Raw genomic sequence first — 17,146 nt, 5'->3', positions numbered from 1 at the left:
ACAATGATGGGCTACCTTATCCTCACTAATTTGGGTGTGGTGGTGATGGGGATGACGCCTCTACTTGGTGGGGGGGTCTTGTGGTATCTCCATTATCACTGCTTGGTATTGTCCTGCTGTTTGCCTCTTGTAGGCTTCTTTATATTCGGTTTGTTGGGTTCAAAAAAAAAAAAACAACACAAACTTTACAAACCAACAAAACAAACACAAACCAAAAGTCCAAAGCTAGCATATGAACAAACAAAAAATGGGCCAAAGGAAAACAAACAAAAGCACAGCTCAAGCAACAGAGCCTAGAACATCAAAAAAAAAAAAAAAAAAAAAAAAAAAAGTCCAAGAAATCGACTGCAGCCACTGTTGCAACATTCTAGGACAATATGTCCAATTCTACTCCTCGAACCTCACGTCAGTTTGCCAATCATCACATCCAACTCTAAGCACCACCAAGTATGCTGCCTCAATTGAAGAAATCCAACAACCAGATGAAGAAATCTAGCTGCCAGAAGAAAGAAGCCCGTGAGAACCCACATATAACACTGTTGGTGAAGGCAGATAGAGATGAGAAGGTGGTGGTGTTAGGAACACCCGAGCCTGTGCAAACACCGAAGCTCTACACACCATCTCAGTAAAGCAGAACTGCATATATGAGTAATGATGAACGAGGAAAAAGGATGCAGGTGGGATGAGAAGAAAAGGGCAAATCGAAATAGAGACCAGGGAAAACGCAGTCGAATGGTGGAAAATAAGACAACAAGAGGAAAAGGAGAACGGCTAACCAACCCTAACCGAAGCTAGGGTTGGCACCACCAAATCTGTGCAAATTTTAAGTTATCACACAGACAGTAAAAACTACAAAGTTTGAAGAATAATCTTCATCAAACAAAAAAAAAAAAAAAACAAAAGTTTGAAGAATAAAAAATTTATTTATTGGAAATAGAATATAGAGAAAAGAGAATAGGAGAAACGAGAGAGATTGGGATGAGAAAATTAGTGTGTCTTCTATTATCATTAGCCATATATATATAGGGTAACAAATACATGAGTCATCATCCAAAGGTACCTAAGAGCCCTCTTTACATTATTATGGTGTTTATGATGGTTTACTACCATACAATGTATAAGGGCATCCACATTTTGTTTCACAACACTCCCCATTAGATGTTCGTCTATCAATCATAAGTTATGCCCACCGTTAATGATAATTGCTTCAATAAAACTTTGTTTGGAAAACTCAATGGGACAAAACCAAAGCGAAAGAGAAAAACCGAGCACAATCTAGAAAACATTAATAAGGTGTTGGATGCACATAATGTTGCCTTACTAAAACCTTGATAGAAAAAAATCTAGTGGGATAAAAACCTAATCAAGGGGAAAAGAGCACAACGCGCTTATATGTCCATTATAGCATATTGTCAAAGATTTCCCCTGATGAATATCTCTGCTAAATAAGTGACTCCCCCTTATGATAGTAAGGTTTGATTCGACTGATAACCATTGTCAAGTTTGAAGTAATGTGACTTCAGTTTCCAAAAAATCAAGCTTGAATAGAACTTGACCTGGAGAAGTGTATCAGGAGTTGACAACAGCCATTTGTGTTCTTGCAAAGAACAAATAAATACAAAACCTATTGTATAAAATAAATTAGGTTAGTACAAAACTTAATGGTAAATATGAACCATATATACAAATAGCCTTGTTAGCTCTTCAAGAGTCATACAAAAACTCTTTTAACTCTTTTAAGTATGTTGCAACAATATAATTTAGTTCGAACAAATAATAGTACTCGTTGAGACAATTTATACCAACTTATCTAGAAGAGGTATTGAGTACATATTTTGAGCTTTATACTATCATATTTAAATCTTTGAATAAGAATTTCATGGCATTTTTATGCAGTAAGAAATTATTCAAGACATAAACTAAAACTTCAAAAATCTCAAGTAGCATGCAACCTCCACATGCCATGAGTCTCATGTTCAAGATAGCATTGTACTTATAGGAATGTGGTTGCGCTTACAATAGTAGATTATGTCTCTAGTGATTTTATTCACTTCATCACATACACCTAAGAATAAACTTTGGGGTAAAATATACAAATAGGAACAATTGGAACATTGATATAGCACATTATCAAGTAAAACAGTGGTTGAACTATATGGAAACTTATGCTTGCTATCTGAGAATGTGGTGATTCACCTTCTATTGCAGGAGAACCGACGAACTTAACTGTTGTGTTCGGTGTAGACATTCTTATCAGTGTGAGTATCGTGATAGCGCTGGTTCAGGTAAGTGCGGCACAAGATTGGAGGAAACCTGGAAAGTAGACAAATACAGGAATGCAATGAACAACAAGAATATCATTCTAAATTCTTTATGGTTCGAATTTCAAAACTACCATCCTTTGGCCACATAAATGTTGGAAAGTTGACCTTTTGTAATTAGTTTAGTTACCTATTTGAGTCCTTGTAATCAGATTGTAAATAGGTTATTTGATATTTCTTTCCTTGTAAATCACTCTTGTACATTATATATTTTCCTCCTTGATGAGAAGAATGATATTAGAAAATTAAGCCCCAAAAATAAGCTCTAATTAACATGGTATCAGAGCAGAGATCCTAGGATTTCTGCTCTGCCCATTCCCTCAAGTAAACTCAGCCCTCCCATGGAGAACCTACCACCACTCCACGGTGAAAACAACCTCATCTTGACTGATCTTACCCTTATACTAAAAACTACAACCCTAACCGAGCCTACCATGAATCCTCCTCATGTTTCGAGTTCTTCCGACATGCCTCCGGAGTCCTCAGGTAACTATGGTTATGCTTTTAATATGAATAATGGTGATACTCAGTCCGGTTGGATCATTGACTCTGGTGCCACAAATCATATGACCTATGACCACACTGATTTAGCTTGTGATACTGTTCCACTTCGACGAAATATTACCAATGTTAATGGTGTCACCTCACCGATAACTGGCACTGGCATTGTACGCCTCGCGCCTACCTTCTCTTTGCTGCGTACACTACTTGTACCTTCACTAAAGCATAAATTGATGTCTCTTGGCCAAGCTACTGAGCAATTGAACTGTTGTGTACTGTTGTATTTGAAGTTTTGTCTTATTCAGGATATTCTCACGAAGGAGATAATTGGTTGTGGTACTAAAAGGGGGGATCTTTATTTTGTGGACAATGTCAATACAAGACGGGTCAATCTCGCCTAAGGAGCCGTTGATCACAAGCGGCATCAAATATGGTTATGGCATCACCGTTTGGGCTATCCGTCTTTCAGTTATTTACAGCAGATGTTTCCGGATTTATTTGTTGGTTGTTCGATTTCAAACTTTAAATGTGACACTTGCATACTCACCAAGAGTCATCGTGTTTCTTATCCGCTGAATTCTAATAAAAATGTTATTCCTTTTGGTCTTGTTCATTTGGATGTTTGAGGACCATCTCCGATTACTACTTCATCTGGTATTCGATGGTTTGTAACATTCATAGATGATTGCACACAGATGACATGGTTATATCTTCTTAAGCATGAAAGTGATGTTTTTTCGGCTTTTAAGACCTTCCACACCATAGTTCAAACACAGTTTTCTACTAAAATATGGATTTTGGGTTCTGATAATGGTGGTGAATATGTTAATAATGATTTTTCCCATTATTTAACTAATTACGGAATTCTTCACGAAACTACCTGTCCTTAGACTCCTCAACAGAACAGGATGGCTGAGTGCAAAAATTGTCATCTCTTAGAAACGCCTCGCTCACTCTTTTAATTGGGGCGTCTGTTCCCCACTCTTCTTGGGATGTTGCTCTTCAGACCGCCACTTGTCTTATCAACCGTCTGCCATCCAAAGTCCTGGATTTTCTTACTCCCTTACAAGTCCTTGCTACCTTTGTGCATCCACCGTTGGTTTTGGTACTCCTACCTTGGGTTTTTGGATGTGTTGCATTTGTTCATCTTCATAAAAATCAACGGACGAAACTTGAACTGTGTGCTCTCCGTTGTATTTTTATGGCGTACAGACTCCATCATAAAGGGTACCGTTGTTACCACCCTCATTCCGGTCAAATGTATGTTACTATGGATGTAACTTTTTCTGAGTATGAGATGTATTACCCTTTGGATTCTTCTAATCCTCCTCTTCAGGGGGAGACATGACATAATGAGAAGGATTGGACCATGAATGATATTGTTGATCTTCCGCTACCACTAGTCGAGTCTATAGCGGCTGCGCTGCCAACCCAGACAACAACAGTCGCAATGCTGCCCATAGAATCAACGGCAGGCACGGCAATGCCGTCCTCACCCACAGCAACAGTGCTGCCACTTGTCAACTTTGAGACTTCTACTGATAATACTCCCCCTCGTCTCCAAATATAGTACCACCAGATAACCATACTTCTGAGAATATTCTTGAGGTAAGCTCTACTATCCATGTTGATGATACCGTTGTTCCGAATTATCAATTACCTTTCAGGCACAACCGGGGAAAACCACCTAATTGATATTCACCGGACTCAACGAAAGGCTCTAAATACCCCATGCCAACTATGTGTCATTACAGAAGTTATCAGAACCCGACAAAGCTTTTATACAACAAATATCCAATGATAGAACACCAGTTCATTGAATGAGGCATTATCTGACAATCGATGGACCAAGGCAATGGAGGAAGAAATGGCTGCACTCTAGAAAAATCAAACGTGGGATTTAGTTCCACTTCCCCAAGGAAAGAAGAAAGTTGGATGTCGATGGGTGTACACCATCAAGAACAAAGCTGATGGGTCCGTTAAACGATACAAAGCACGATTGGTGGCCAAGGGATATATTCAGACTATGGTGTTAATTATACAAACATTTGCCCCGGTAGCAAAGATTAATACAGTAAGAGTATTGCTTTCATTGGTGGCCAACTTAGATTGGCCATTACAGCAATTTGATGTGAAAAATGCTTTCTTACATGGTAATCTTAAAGAAGAAGTGTATATGGATATTCCACCTGGTTATGCATCGGTTTTGCAACTTAGAGTAGTGTGCAAGTTGAATAAAGCGTTGTATGGATTGAAGCAATCACCTCAAGCATGGTTTGGTAGGTTCCGAACGGCTATAAGGAAATATGGGTTCAGGCAGAGCAATTCTGATCATACACTTTTCTTGAAACATCGAATAAGGAAATTGACGGCACATATCATCTATGTGGATGATATGATTATTACAGGTGACGACAAATAAGAAATCTCAAGGCTCAAAGATTACCTATCAACCGAGTTCGAGATGAAAGATCTTGGTGGTTTGAAATATTTCTTAGGGATAGAAGTAGCTCGATCTAAACAGGGTATATTTTTGTCTCAAAAAAATATGTTCTAGACTTATTAGCTGAAACCGGAATGCTTGATTGTAAACTGGCTGACACCCCTATAGTCCAAAATCACCATCTTGCCGTGCACCCTGATCAAGTTCCCACTAACAAAGATCGTTATCAAAGGTTAGTTGGGAGGTTAATTTGTTTATCTCACACCAGGCTTGATATGGCATACACAATAAGTGTTGTTAGTCAAATTATGCATTCTCCGAGTGAGGGTGCGATTGAACGCATCCTACGATACCTGAAGTCCTCATCGGGTAAAGGCATCATGTTTTCCAAGATTGATAATTGCAAAATAAAGGGTTACACTAATGCAAATTGGGCAGGCAACGTTATTGATTGTCGATCCACATCTGGTTACTTTACATTTGTGGGAGGAAACTTAGTGACTTGGCGGAGTAAGAAACAGAAAGTGGTTGCTTTATCAAGTGCAGAGGTGGAATACAGGGGTATGGCAAAAGGTGTATGTGAACTATTATGGCTTCGGATGTTACTTGGTGAACTCGGGTATCCTTTGAATTCAACCTCGGATTTATTTTGTGATAATAAAGCAACTATTAATATCTCACACAACCCAATTCAACATGATCGCACAAAACACGTGGAAGTTGACTGACACTTCATTAAAGAGAAGTTGGATGGGAATATTATTCAATTTCTGTTCGTAAAGTCAAAGGATCAATTAGCGGATATCTTAAGTAAAGTTGTTGCAAGTCAAGCGTTCTACAACTCTCTTGCCATGTTGGGCATGAACGACATTTATGCACCAACTTGAGGGAAAGTGTTGGAGAGTTGACCTTTTGTAATTAGTTTAGTTACCTATTTAAGTCCGTGTAATCAGATTGTAATTAGGTTATTTGATATTTCTTTCCTTGTAAATCACTCTTGTACATTATATATTTTCCTCCTTGGTGAGAAGAACGATATCAGAAAATTAAGCCCCAAAGATAAACCCTAATTAGCAATAAAATCTTTCAGTTGCTAATATATCTATACAAAATTTCCAGCATAATATTTGTGTCAGGACTTACTTGGGAGGGTTCTTTTCGGATTTGCAGGTAGGCAGGCACTCAACAAGACAATCGTGACTTGGTTCTATAAAGAATGCGATCTGCCAAAGAAAAGAAGCAAATGAGATATATCAAGTCCAAAATGCGAAAGTATGTGCTGTAAAGAAAGAAAAATAAAATAAAATAGGTATTATTATCACGTATGTGAAAGCTAACATAACGAAGGCAATGTAAATCCCGAGAAAAAAAAACAAAAATCAAATATTGAGCCTACGTACAATTCAGGCACAGATTAATGATACATATAACCAACAAGAGAATCTCACACAACATATAAACACTGAAAACTGATATAGTATAGTACGCCATGAAATAGAAAAAGCATAGAAGAAAATGAGTCGTACAGAATATCTGTCTTGACCGTTCCCTACAACTCTATGCAATGTGGACCTGAGCACAAAAACAAAGCAGGAGCATGCGTCACAATCGTTGATATGAAAATTCTAAAAGGAGAATGCACATATATAAAGATCCAAATGAATTGCACAGCTCCAAACTGCCAGCATTCATCTTTTATGATCATATAATGGAGATAGAACTAGGAGAGATGTGCAGCACTTGAAAACGCCGTTGCTCCAGCGTTCCAGCATGTCACCAATATTCACTATAAATGCTCTGAAATAATAAACACAACAAGAATGTTACCACTCTGAATCAAAAAGGTGTCTTCGCATTATATTTGCTACTATGGTGGCACCTATAATTCACACCTCTAAATCGTGAAATCTTCAAAACATGTTACTAGTTTGAAGCTAACTTGTGCTAGTGTTAAAAACAGTACTGAATGGACCATATGTCCGCAAGGAAGGATATAATTATAGCACACATGAGTCAGCCAGACTTAAGCCACTTTAATGGTATCGATCTCCCTCGGAGGGTACAATGACTAACCCTTTTATTGGTGATACATATTCCCATATTTGAGGTTTCACATCCTTATCCTTGCATATCTGCAAAGAGATATAGTGGAATTAGGTCGAATAACAGATTGATAATGCAATAGTTATATCTGCCTTCTTAATAATGGTAATATAGCCAAAGTTCACAGCAGTCTTCTTACTTGGAGACCTACAACATCATCTGTTGCCAATAGGGTTATAAAACCAAAGTCCGAATGAGCTCCAGCTCCAAAAATTCCTTTCACTGGATCAGAAACCTGACCTATATAACAAATGAACACCGTCTTATGAGTTAAAATAGTTGTAGGATTAAATTAAAGTAACAAAACTTTTGATTGAAAATTTACCATCGTAGTGTAGTAACCTCACTGTTGCTATAGCCTCGTCTAGCATTTCTGGTTTGTCGAAGAAATGGATGTCGAGATCAAGAGCAAGGGCCACAAGCCTAGCAACTGACTTAGCCACCTCCCTGAAAAGATTTACATGAAAACAGTTCAACTCAGCGTATATCATCCACTCAAGAAAGAACTAATCTAGAAGAAGAAATATGGAAAAGGATTATTGAAACCTTGTCACTAATCAATCATTCATCTTAAAACCTTGTCACTGACAAAAATGATATTCTCAAAGCAATCGGACAGTACGATATTCTGCTAAAAAAAAAGTTGCCAACTTAACAGAAGATAGGAGTAAAGAGCACTATTTAAAATGCTAAGAGGGAAAACAGAGATTTCTAAGGCTATCTCCAACCGAATGGGCTTATGGTGCCAGGCCATATTTATATAACATCTTCAACCAAAATTTTTAAGTTTGTTCTTTAATTTTATTGGTTAATTGAATTAAACTACTATATTAAAATAAAGTTATCCAGACATATGTTGAGTATCACTTGTCGCTAAATGAATAAAGTAAGGTTGTTTGTTAAATGTTGTTTAAGTTTCATATTATTAAATATTTTTATTTTACTTGCATGTTAAAAGCTTAGACATTAATTCAAAGATCACAGTTTAATTGAAATACAAGATCTTCAATATTCAAACTACAACAACTTAGATATTAAAGATTACAGCAAATTAGGAGTTTAAAGAATGTGAAGAATTGAAATAAAATGAGGTAAGATAGTATGAAAGGGTGAAAATAATGTGGTAAATGGTAAAGAAATAACTTAGGTATTTATACAAAAAAAAAAAAATTACATTTTTTAAACTTTTTTTTTTTTTTAATTTTCACCCTAAAAAAATCAAAATATGACATCAGCTAGCAAGTGGGCTGCTGACAGCTTGGGCCTCTCAAACGGGTTGGCTGACTGGCTCAATTTGGCAAGTCCGTTTTTCTTTTAGCCCAAACTTTTATTGGAGACGAGTTTGTTCCATTTAGGATTAAAACATAGCCTATGACCCTATAGCCTCATCCTCGGAGATGGCCTAACATGGAACGGACATTGATCAGATGCTTGTCGACACACGTGGACAAGCACTCTCATCCTATAAAGCATATGTGGTTCCAAGTATAAGTGCACAACTTACAAGCATTGTCTATGATATTCCTCCATAGTCTCCCTCCACCCCGGCAACACATCTACAACCCCAACAAAAAAGTACAAAAAGATCAATAACACCCTTATAGTTCCAGATACTATAAGTACAAAAGGGCACACTATAAAACCAAATTTTGCTACAAAGCCAGCATTAAATTCTACATCTTGCAGTTATTTACCTGGAGCAGGCCAAACATTAGGGCCATAAAACGGCTTTTTAGCTTCTGGGTCATCTTCTTGCAGCTCAACTCCTATGTAATACCCCTCCTTGTAATCTCCTACTCATCGAAAACCCGAAATTTACGAAACAAGAACAAAAACCCGGAATTTTAATCCACAAAAAACAACCAGAAATTGTACTTTCCGAATGATATAATACAAACCGTGAACTTGGTTTTCAGGATCGAGATGCTGGTCGAGATAAGGGGTATATCCCCTGTAGTTCTTGTTCCTCAAAAGCTCCATTTTTGCACCCAATGGCAACTCGAAAAGCCTCCTACTCTGACCAAACACCTCCGCCATGAACTCCTCGCTTATTCCATGATTCAGCAAGTAGAAAAACCCGCAATCCAAACACGCCTAAAACAACCGAGGGTTCAGTTTCCTTCACTACACAGATTAGAAAACCAGAAAATATTCAAAACCCAGAAAAACGTTGAAGAATTTATGTGGGAGTCGTAACCTGTTTGAGCAAAGAGACGGATCGGTGGGTGTCAGAGCTTGAGAGATCGATGCAGTTGAGGGCGGAGACACTGGCGGCTCCGTCGCCGTTAGTGATTTGGATTGCCATTTTCGGGGGAAGTGAAGTGGCAGGAATTGAGAATCGAGTGTACGAAATGGATTGTGGAGGAAAAGCTTTCGGATTTCTGACTCCTCTGATTTATTGCTTAAGTTGACCGTCTCATCGAAACAAGTATTACTAATCTTCTTAGGGGGTGTATGTTTGACCAGATTAGGAGGGGCTGGACTAGAATAGATTAATTGCTAGTGTAATCTCATGTTTGGTTTGCACAAGGATTAGGTTTAATGAAATTAGATGGGACTTGCTGGGATTAAAGACTTCGTTAGGAGTTCTTGGCCAAGAACCCCAATTTCGACCGGACTAGTAAGACCGCCTGCTAGAAAGAACCACGCTCTTCCTGCGAGAGAAAGTTGTCGCCATCACTCCTTGTGTTCCTTGCTCCCTCCTTGCCTTGCTTCCTCATCCTCGTCCTCATCACCCTCCTCTCTGCATCCTGCTTGCCCTCATCAGCATCCTGGTCGCCCTTCACCTAAATCGCCCCTCCTCCTTCCTCGTTCGATCCCAGTCGAAGTAACCCTCTCTCTCTTCATCTCTCACTCTCTCTGGTTCTTTTTAATTTTTTCCATCTGTTTTTTTATTTTTTATTTATTTATGGAATCTGGGTTTATTGAAAGGTATTGAATTGCAAAATTTAAGTTGAGTTTTTGCAGGTTGTATAATGCGATTTCGTTAAGATTTATGTGTTAGAGTTTGTCAATCTGTTAAATTTTATGGACTGATTGGATTCTACCCGTTGCGTTGACTGTTTGATGGGTTTCAAGCAGATTGCTATGTGTGCGTGTGTGTGCGCGCGTGTATGTGTGTAATGTGCAATGTGCTCCAGGGCTCTAGGGATAATGACATGGAGAAAGAGTCCCTGCTTGTAATTTCTAGCGAAGAAGAAGAAGAAAGAGTCCCTGCTTGTAATTTCCGAAGAAGAAGAAGAAAGAGTCCCTGTTTGGACCCAATTTGAGTTGTTTGTGCTAATTTGTTGTCGGATTTGTGAATTGCATGTTGAAAATTTTATTATCCTACTTCTTAGTCCGACACTGCACCAAACGCATCACTAAGTTAGTCCAGCTTAGTCTAGTCTAAGCCAGTCCAGCTTAGTCCCTGCAGCTAGTCCAGTCCGAGACAGTTTGGTGCAACAAACGCACCTTAATGGTGCGTTTGTTTCACCGGACTATTTTGGATTAGAGTACCTTTAAGGACTAATTTGGATTGGCTTAGACTAGACTAAACTGGACTAACTTAGTGAACCGTTTGATGAAATGTTGGATTAAAAAAACAGAATATAAACAAGCTATAATATTATATTATTTAACGCTTATCTAATAATAATTTATTATTTTATCTAATAATATTAACTTAACCATTTTCTTTCTTTTTTCCCACTCTACCTCTCTCTGAACCTTCTCCCATCTTTTTCCTCCGACTCCATCCATTCTCTCATTTCCTCCTTGTATTTCTTGCAAAACGCAGTCTTTCAAAACAAGGTCATGGTAGATCTTTCAAGACAAGCTCATCCCCTTCACCCTCTTCCCGCCGTTAGGCATCTCCACCTTTCTCACCTTTTTTCTCCCAAAAAATTTCGAATCTTTCTCCTCCCTTTGACATGCGTTGGCTTCTCCGTCTACAATTCCAAAACGGGATAGCCATCTCAGAATTTTTTTGGGAAAAAGGAAGAATGCTTGTTGATTAGCTTCTCCCATTGGTGTTATTGTTTTGCATTTTTTTTTTTTTTTTTTTTTTTTTTTTTTGAATTTTGGTGGTTCGATTTTGAGATTTTGGCAGTGGGAGAAGCTGGTTTAGGGGTGGGTAAACGAAGACGAAGCAGCGTACAGACGATGTTGTGTAAAAAGGAAGTAGATTTGGAGGCGGGACTAATAATCCCATACATTTTGGCGGGACTCGCTAAGACTAATTAGCGAAGGACTTAGTTGGGACGAATCTGATTTAGTCTCATTAACGCTAGTCCTTCTTTACACAAAACACAGCTTAGCAATCCTAGTTAAGCCAGTCTCGTCCAACGAAGTTTAGTGAGGGTAAATAAACACCCCATTAGTTTATTCTTATTGTACTCATCGCCACGAACAGGTTTGAATTTGGTTTTATAACAAAGATTTTAGGTTACGAAACGTCAAACGTTTTTCGGATATTTTGAGTTTCATGTCTTGTGACCTTAATTTGTGAGCCACTATGGCCCATAATGGATTTTTGTCCCCCAATCGTTTCCCTTTAACCCGTGACCCCCTCTCATTTTTCCCCATTTCTGAATCCTTCTCTCAACAAACTCTCCCTTACCTTTCGGCCCTCCCCTTGTAGTCCTTACGAGATCATGAACCAAAAAATAGGAGAAAAACTTTTTGAAAACTCACTCTCGAGCTGTACTATTCAAGGAACTTCTCCGGCGATTTCTCGCCATTTCCAACGAAGGTAAGCCTCGAAATTGGTCCCTATCATTGTAGATCGTGTCTAGGTTCACGATTAGTAAGTTTTTGGGTGGTCTTGGTGGTGTAGGAACACGAAAAGCTAAAAGAAAGTCACTGTGCAAATCTAGAAATTTTTAAGCCGTGGTCGCTTAGCCATTTTTCAAGCCATTTTTCGGCCAACTATAGCCACCACTCCATCCCCACTTGGTATGAATCTCTTCTCCACATTCCTAACTACATTTTGGCTTTTGAATCCCTCGATTTGGACTTGTATCGAGCTTGAAATGGGATCTTGAAGTTGGGAGAAAAATTTGGGATTTTTCCAGTTTCGAAGGTCGGCGTGTGAGCGTGCGTAGGCTGCACGTGGGCACTTTCTATGGCTGGCACATAGAGCACACGTGGCGGCGCATGGGGGAACCCGAGGTCCCCCTTTAGGTTTTTTGACGTCCTTAATCCGTTTACAACGTCCGTTTTCCCAAATTCAATCATTTTAGTAGAGTTTTATTAATTGGTCCCTTTATGTGCTTAGGTGCGTTTGTTAATGGTGTTTTCGTCCTACCTAGTTCAAACGGCTCTTCGGCGACGAAGTATTTGTGAGTGGACCCCTTCCAAAATGCATGAATTAATTACTAGAAATGCATACATGAAAAACATAATTTTATGACTACGTTTTATGAAACGTTTATGAGTAAATTGGATTTACGCTTTATGAAATAACATGGTTTATCGAATTTATGTTTACTGAGATATTTATGAACATGGATTTATGTTATGATGTTTGAGCTATTGAGCTTCGATAAGATATACTTTGGAAATATTATGTTCATGATTTTCTATGCTTACTTAGTGGATATTCATTTATATACGCCTTCGAGCAGGTGATGAAGGGAACAGGTGATGAAGGGCCTTTGGGCAAATGATACTTATATACGCCTTTGGGCGGGTGATGAAGGGCCTTCGGGCGAATGATCCTTATATATGTCTTCGGGAGGGTGATGAAGGGCCTACGGGTGGAAGATTTATGTATGCCTTCAGGCGGGTGATGAAGGGCATTCGGGCGAATGAAGATTTTTATATGCCTTCGGGTGATTGTGATACCACTACTAAGCACATTGCTATGCTATATGTTTTATGAAGTTTTGTGGCATGCTAGGGTTTTTGGAAAACGTATTACTACTTATGCTATATGAGGTTCTAAATCGAGGGTTAGTTCGTCGAAGAATAAGTGTTATAGTATTACATATATATATATATATATATATATATATATATATATATATAAACTTGGTCTACTCATGTTTTGTTTTGCACCCCCTCAGGACCTAGGAACGATGTATACGACTTGAGCTACAAGGCATTCCCATATCAATGAAATTTGTGTCCTTCTCTTTGCGTAGGACATCTCTTGTAATAACACTTTCCAATATTCATTCTGCTTGTACTTTGAATTAGTAATATGCTCTGAACATGTCATGCATTATCATTTTTAAATTGTTGACAATTGAATAATATATTTTTATTAAAGTTTGTACTTGATTACTATATTACGTTCTTATGCGCGAAATTTTTATCATCTTTTACATGTTCTCAGCATTTGCATTCATGAAATGGCTTGCATTACCCTCAGGGTGTTGGTCAGCACATGACCATCCCGTTGTCCTTAAGACACCGGGATCGGGACGTGTTAGATCGATATCAGAGCATACTTAGGACTTTATTCTTTCCGCTTGGTAGTCATAATCCTTCATGCAGCCACAATCTTTCTTTTTATCAGAATCATGGATACTAGTGGTACGAATGTGCCTCATCGACATTGTTCTATTTTGAATGGTGGAATTCAGCAATTGACCACTGCTCTGCAATAGGTTTTCCCTAGGAATAGCAAGCATAGTCGTACTTACATGTAAATTGCTTAGAGTCACAGTGTTACCGAGCTGAATGTAGTTGGAGCTTGTGAGGAAGCCGAGGATTGGCTCAAGAAAATGGAGGACACTCTAAATGGTATGTTCTACCTATTGGTTGAGTGGGCGAAGACCGCAGGATACTTCCTCTAGGGTACTGCGAGATTTTGGTGGAAATCAGTGAATGACTTTCGTCTGTGTAACTCGATGATGACTTGGGCTACTTTCAAGAGACTTTAAAGTAAACACTTCTTGAGTTTACGCCAGGGCAACTTAACGATTACAGAACTAGATAGTACTTTTTGGCGTTTGGCGATACACCACCTCCTAGTCTATGGGAAACCTCAAGAGATGATGGTGCAACTTGAAATTGCTATGAATGATGACATATGCAAACTCTTGGCACCACAAACTTATGCGTCCTATGAATAGATGATTTAGGCAGCTTTGAGGGTTGAACAGTCGCGTTGGAATAAAGTTAGCCAAAATCAGCATCGAAATCAGAACCAGCCTTGAAATCAAAATCAACGGGGTCGAGGTTTCAGATTTCAGACCATAAGGAAGACTTCCACTCCTTCATTTTCTTTCGACCCTAAACACTCATTTTCATTCAAATGTTGTGGCCAGGGTTTGGGATCATTCAGTGAGGGATATGGCAATGAGATGGGGAAACAGTCGTTCAGCCACTTCAATCCAATGGTCACAGTTTGTGCGCATTGTGGTATGCGTCATCGAGGAGAATGTATTGCAGATACAAACATATGTTTCAAGTGTGGTGGGACTGGACATATTGCCCGTAATTACGCTACTGTGCGTCTATCTGAGAATTATACTTTTGGTTCAGGTTATGATGAGAGTAATAATCCGAATACTCAAATTTATGGTGAAGGTTCAGTTCGGGTACTCAGAGTTTTGCTCAAAGACAACCACAGTATTCTAGTGCCACTTTTGGCAGTCATGCTCAAAGTAACCTAGTAGACCGTAAGAATCCGGGTATTAGGACTCGTAGAGCTCGTAGCGGTGGTTCAGGTTGACAGGCTTACAGACGTATCAATGCCATGACTTAGCGAGAGGCAAAGCAGGATCCCAGAGTTATCACGGGTACGTTACTTGTTTTTGGCTATTGGGCTCGTGTTCTGATTGATTCGGATGCTACATATTCATTCATGTCTCCACATTTTGCATGCGTTGTGAACCCACAACCTACATCACTTAGGTTTGATATATTTATACAATTGCCACATGGAGATTTATTTTATGCACAATGGGAACTTAGGGATTGCCCAGTTATAGTTGAAGGGGAACTTATGGAGGCCAATTTGATTCCTTTTAAACTAGTGGAGTTCGATATCATTATGGGAATGGATTGGCTATCTAAGCACAATGCGTATGTAAACTGTAGAGATAAAATTATGACATTTGATCGCCCTGGACGGCCAGCAATCACGTTTCAGGGTGAGTGAAAGATTCTTCAAAATAGTATTATTTCCACCATCAGGATGACGAAGTTATTAAAAAAGGGTTATGTTGGATTCTTAGCTCATGTGGTCACGCAAGGCAAACATTCCATGTATGCTAGGGATGTGCTAGTGGTGAATGAATTCACCGATGTATTTCCTGAAGATTTGGCAGGGTTACCATCTACAAGGGAAATTGAATTCACCATCGACTTACTTCCAGGTAGTAATCCTATTTCTGTGGCACTATATCGAATGCCACTAGTTGAATTGAAGGAGCTGAAGATTCAACTTCAGGAACTTGTGGATAAAGGCTATATCCAACCCAGTATGTCTTCCTAAGGTGCTCTTGTACTATTTGTGACGAAGAATGATGGGTTAATGAGACTCTGTATTGACTATAAATAACTTAATCGGGTAACAGTGAAGAACCGTTATCCTCTACCTCATATTGATGACTTGTATGATTAATTGAAGGGTGCTCGGGTATTCTCTAAGATCGATCTTTGTTCGGGTTACCATCAGCTGCTGATCCGGAATGAAGATATACTGAATACTGTTTTTCACACTCGGTATGGACACTATGAATTCTATGTCATGCCTTTTGGATTAACAAATGCACCTGCAACCTTCATGGATTTGATGAATATAGTTTTCAGACCGTATCTTGACCGGTTTGTGATTGTATTTATCAATGACATCTTAATTTACTCCAAAGGTAATGTCGAGCATACTTAAAACATTTGAAGTTGGTGTTGGAAAAACTGAGGAAGCATCAGCTGTATACGAAATTTAGTAAGTGTCACTTTTGGCTGGACCAGATCAGTTTCCTCGAGCATGTGGTTTCCGCTAAGGGAATTTGTGTGAAACCTTAGAAGATTTCTGAAGTGTCTATGTGGGAACAATAGAGGAATGTCACTGAAGTGAGAAGTTTTCTCGGGCTAGCTGGTTATTACCGACGCTTTGTGCAGGATGTCTCAACGATTGCCTTGCTTCGTATTAGATTGACCCAAAAGGGAGTTAAATTCGACTGTGATGAAAATTGCGAACGGAGTTTCCAGGAGCTTAAAGATTGTCATACTCATGCCCCCGTTCTTACTCTTCTGGACGATGACGGTGAGTTTGAAATCTATAATGATGCATCCTTATCAGGCTTGGGTTGTGTTCTAATGCAGCATAGGAAAGTCATCGCCTATACTTCCAGACAACTCAAAACTCATGAGAGAAATTACCCCATTCATGATCTGGAACTTAGAGCAATAGTTTTTGTTTTGAAAATCTGGCGACATTACCTGTACGGCAAGAAGTGTCGTATCTTTATGGATCACAAGAGCTTAAAGTATGTCTTCACCCAGAAGGAGTTGAACTTGAGATAGAGAAGGTGGATGGAACTTATTAGTGACTACGATTGCACTATTGAGTATCATCCTGGACATGCAAACGTTGTAGCGAACACTTTTAGCCGGAAATCCTATGGAGAGCTTACCTCCCAACGAGCTATTCATATCCTGCTATTGTTTTCTCTTAGAGAAACTAGCATTGTGGTGACACCAGATTCATAGGGAGCATTATTGGCGCATTTTTAAATTAGGCCAGTTTTGGTGGATCTAGTTCGGGAAGCTCAAGAACACGATCAGCAATGTGCAGACTTAAAAGAACAGGTGCAAAATGGTCTGAGACAAGAATTAAGAA

At 38.9% G+C, this 17,146-nt stretch overlaps 1 protein-coding gene across 2 annotated transcripts; it reads right to left on the bottom strand.

Moving 5' to 3' along the window:
* Positions 1-298: 298 nt before the first annotated feature.
* LOC137717814 (kihadalactone A synthase LFS) lies at positions 299-9,793 on the bottom strand. Of its 2 annotated transcripts, none has more exons than XM_088686865.1 (12): positions 9,566-9,793; positions 9,267-9,462; positions 9,063-9,161; positions 8,873-8,924; positions 7,694-7,815; positions 7,508-7,608; positions 7,339-7,397; positions 7,006-7,062; positions 6,792-6,837; positions 6,409-6,488; positions 2,197-2,313; positions 299-496 (listed from the first exon to the last, which is right to left on the bottom strand). In XM_088686865.1, the coding sequence occupies exons 1-11, from the start codon at positions 9,671-9,673 to the stop codon at positions 2,223-2,225; spliced, it is 1,011 nt and encodes a 336-aa protein (XP_088542991.1). In that variant the 5' UTR covers positions 9,674-9,793; the 3' UTR covers positions 299-496; positions 2,197-2,222. The 2 variants fall into 2 exon arrangements, with proteins under 2 accessions (XP_088542991.1, XP_088542990.1); XM_088686864.1 differs by lacking the exon at positions 299-496 and adding an exon at positions 1,170-1,624.
* Positions 9,794-17,146: the final 7,353 nt, after the last annotated feature.

Source organism: Pyrus communis, chromosome 15 (assembly GCF_041283825.1).
Source record: "Pyrus communis isolate YQ-2024b chromosome 15, ASM4128382v1, whole genome shotgun sequence".
Taxonomy (NCBI): Eukaryota; Viridiplantae; Streptophyta; class Magnoliopsida; order Rosales; family Rosaceae; genus Pyrus; species Pyrus communis.
This window is presented reverse-complemented; position numbering and strand designations above follow the sequence as displayed.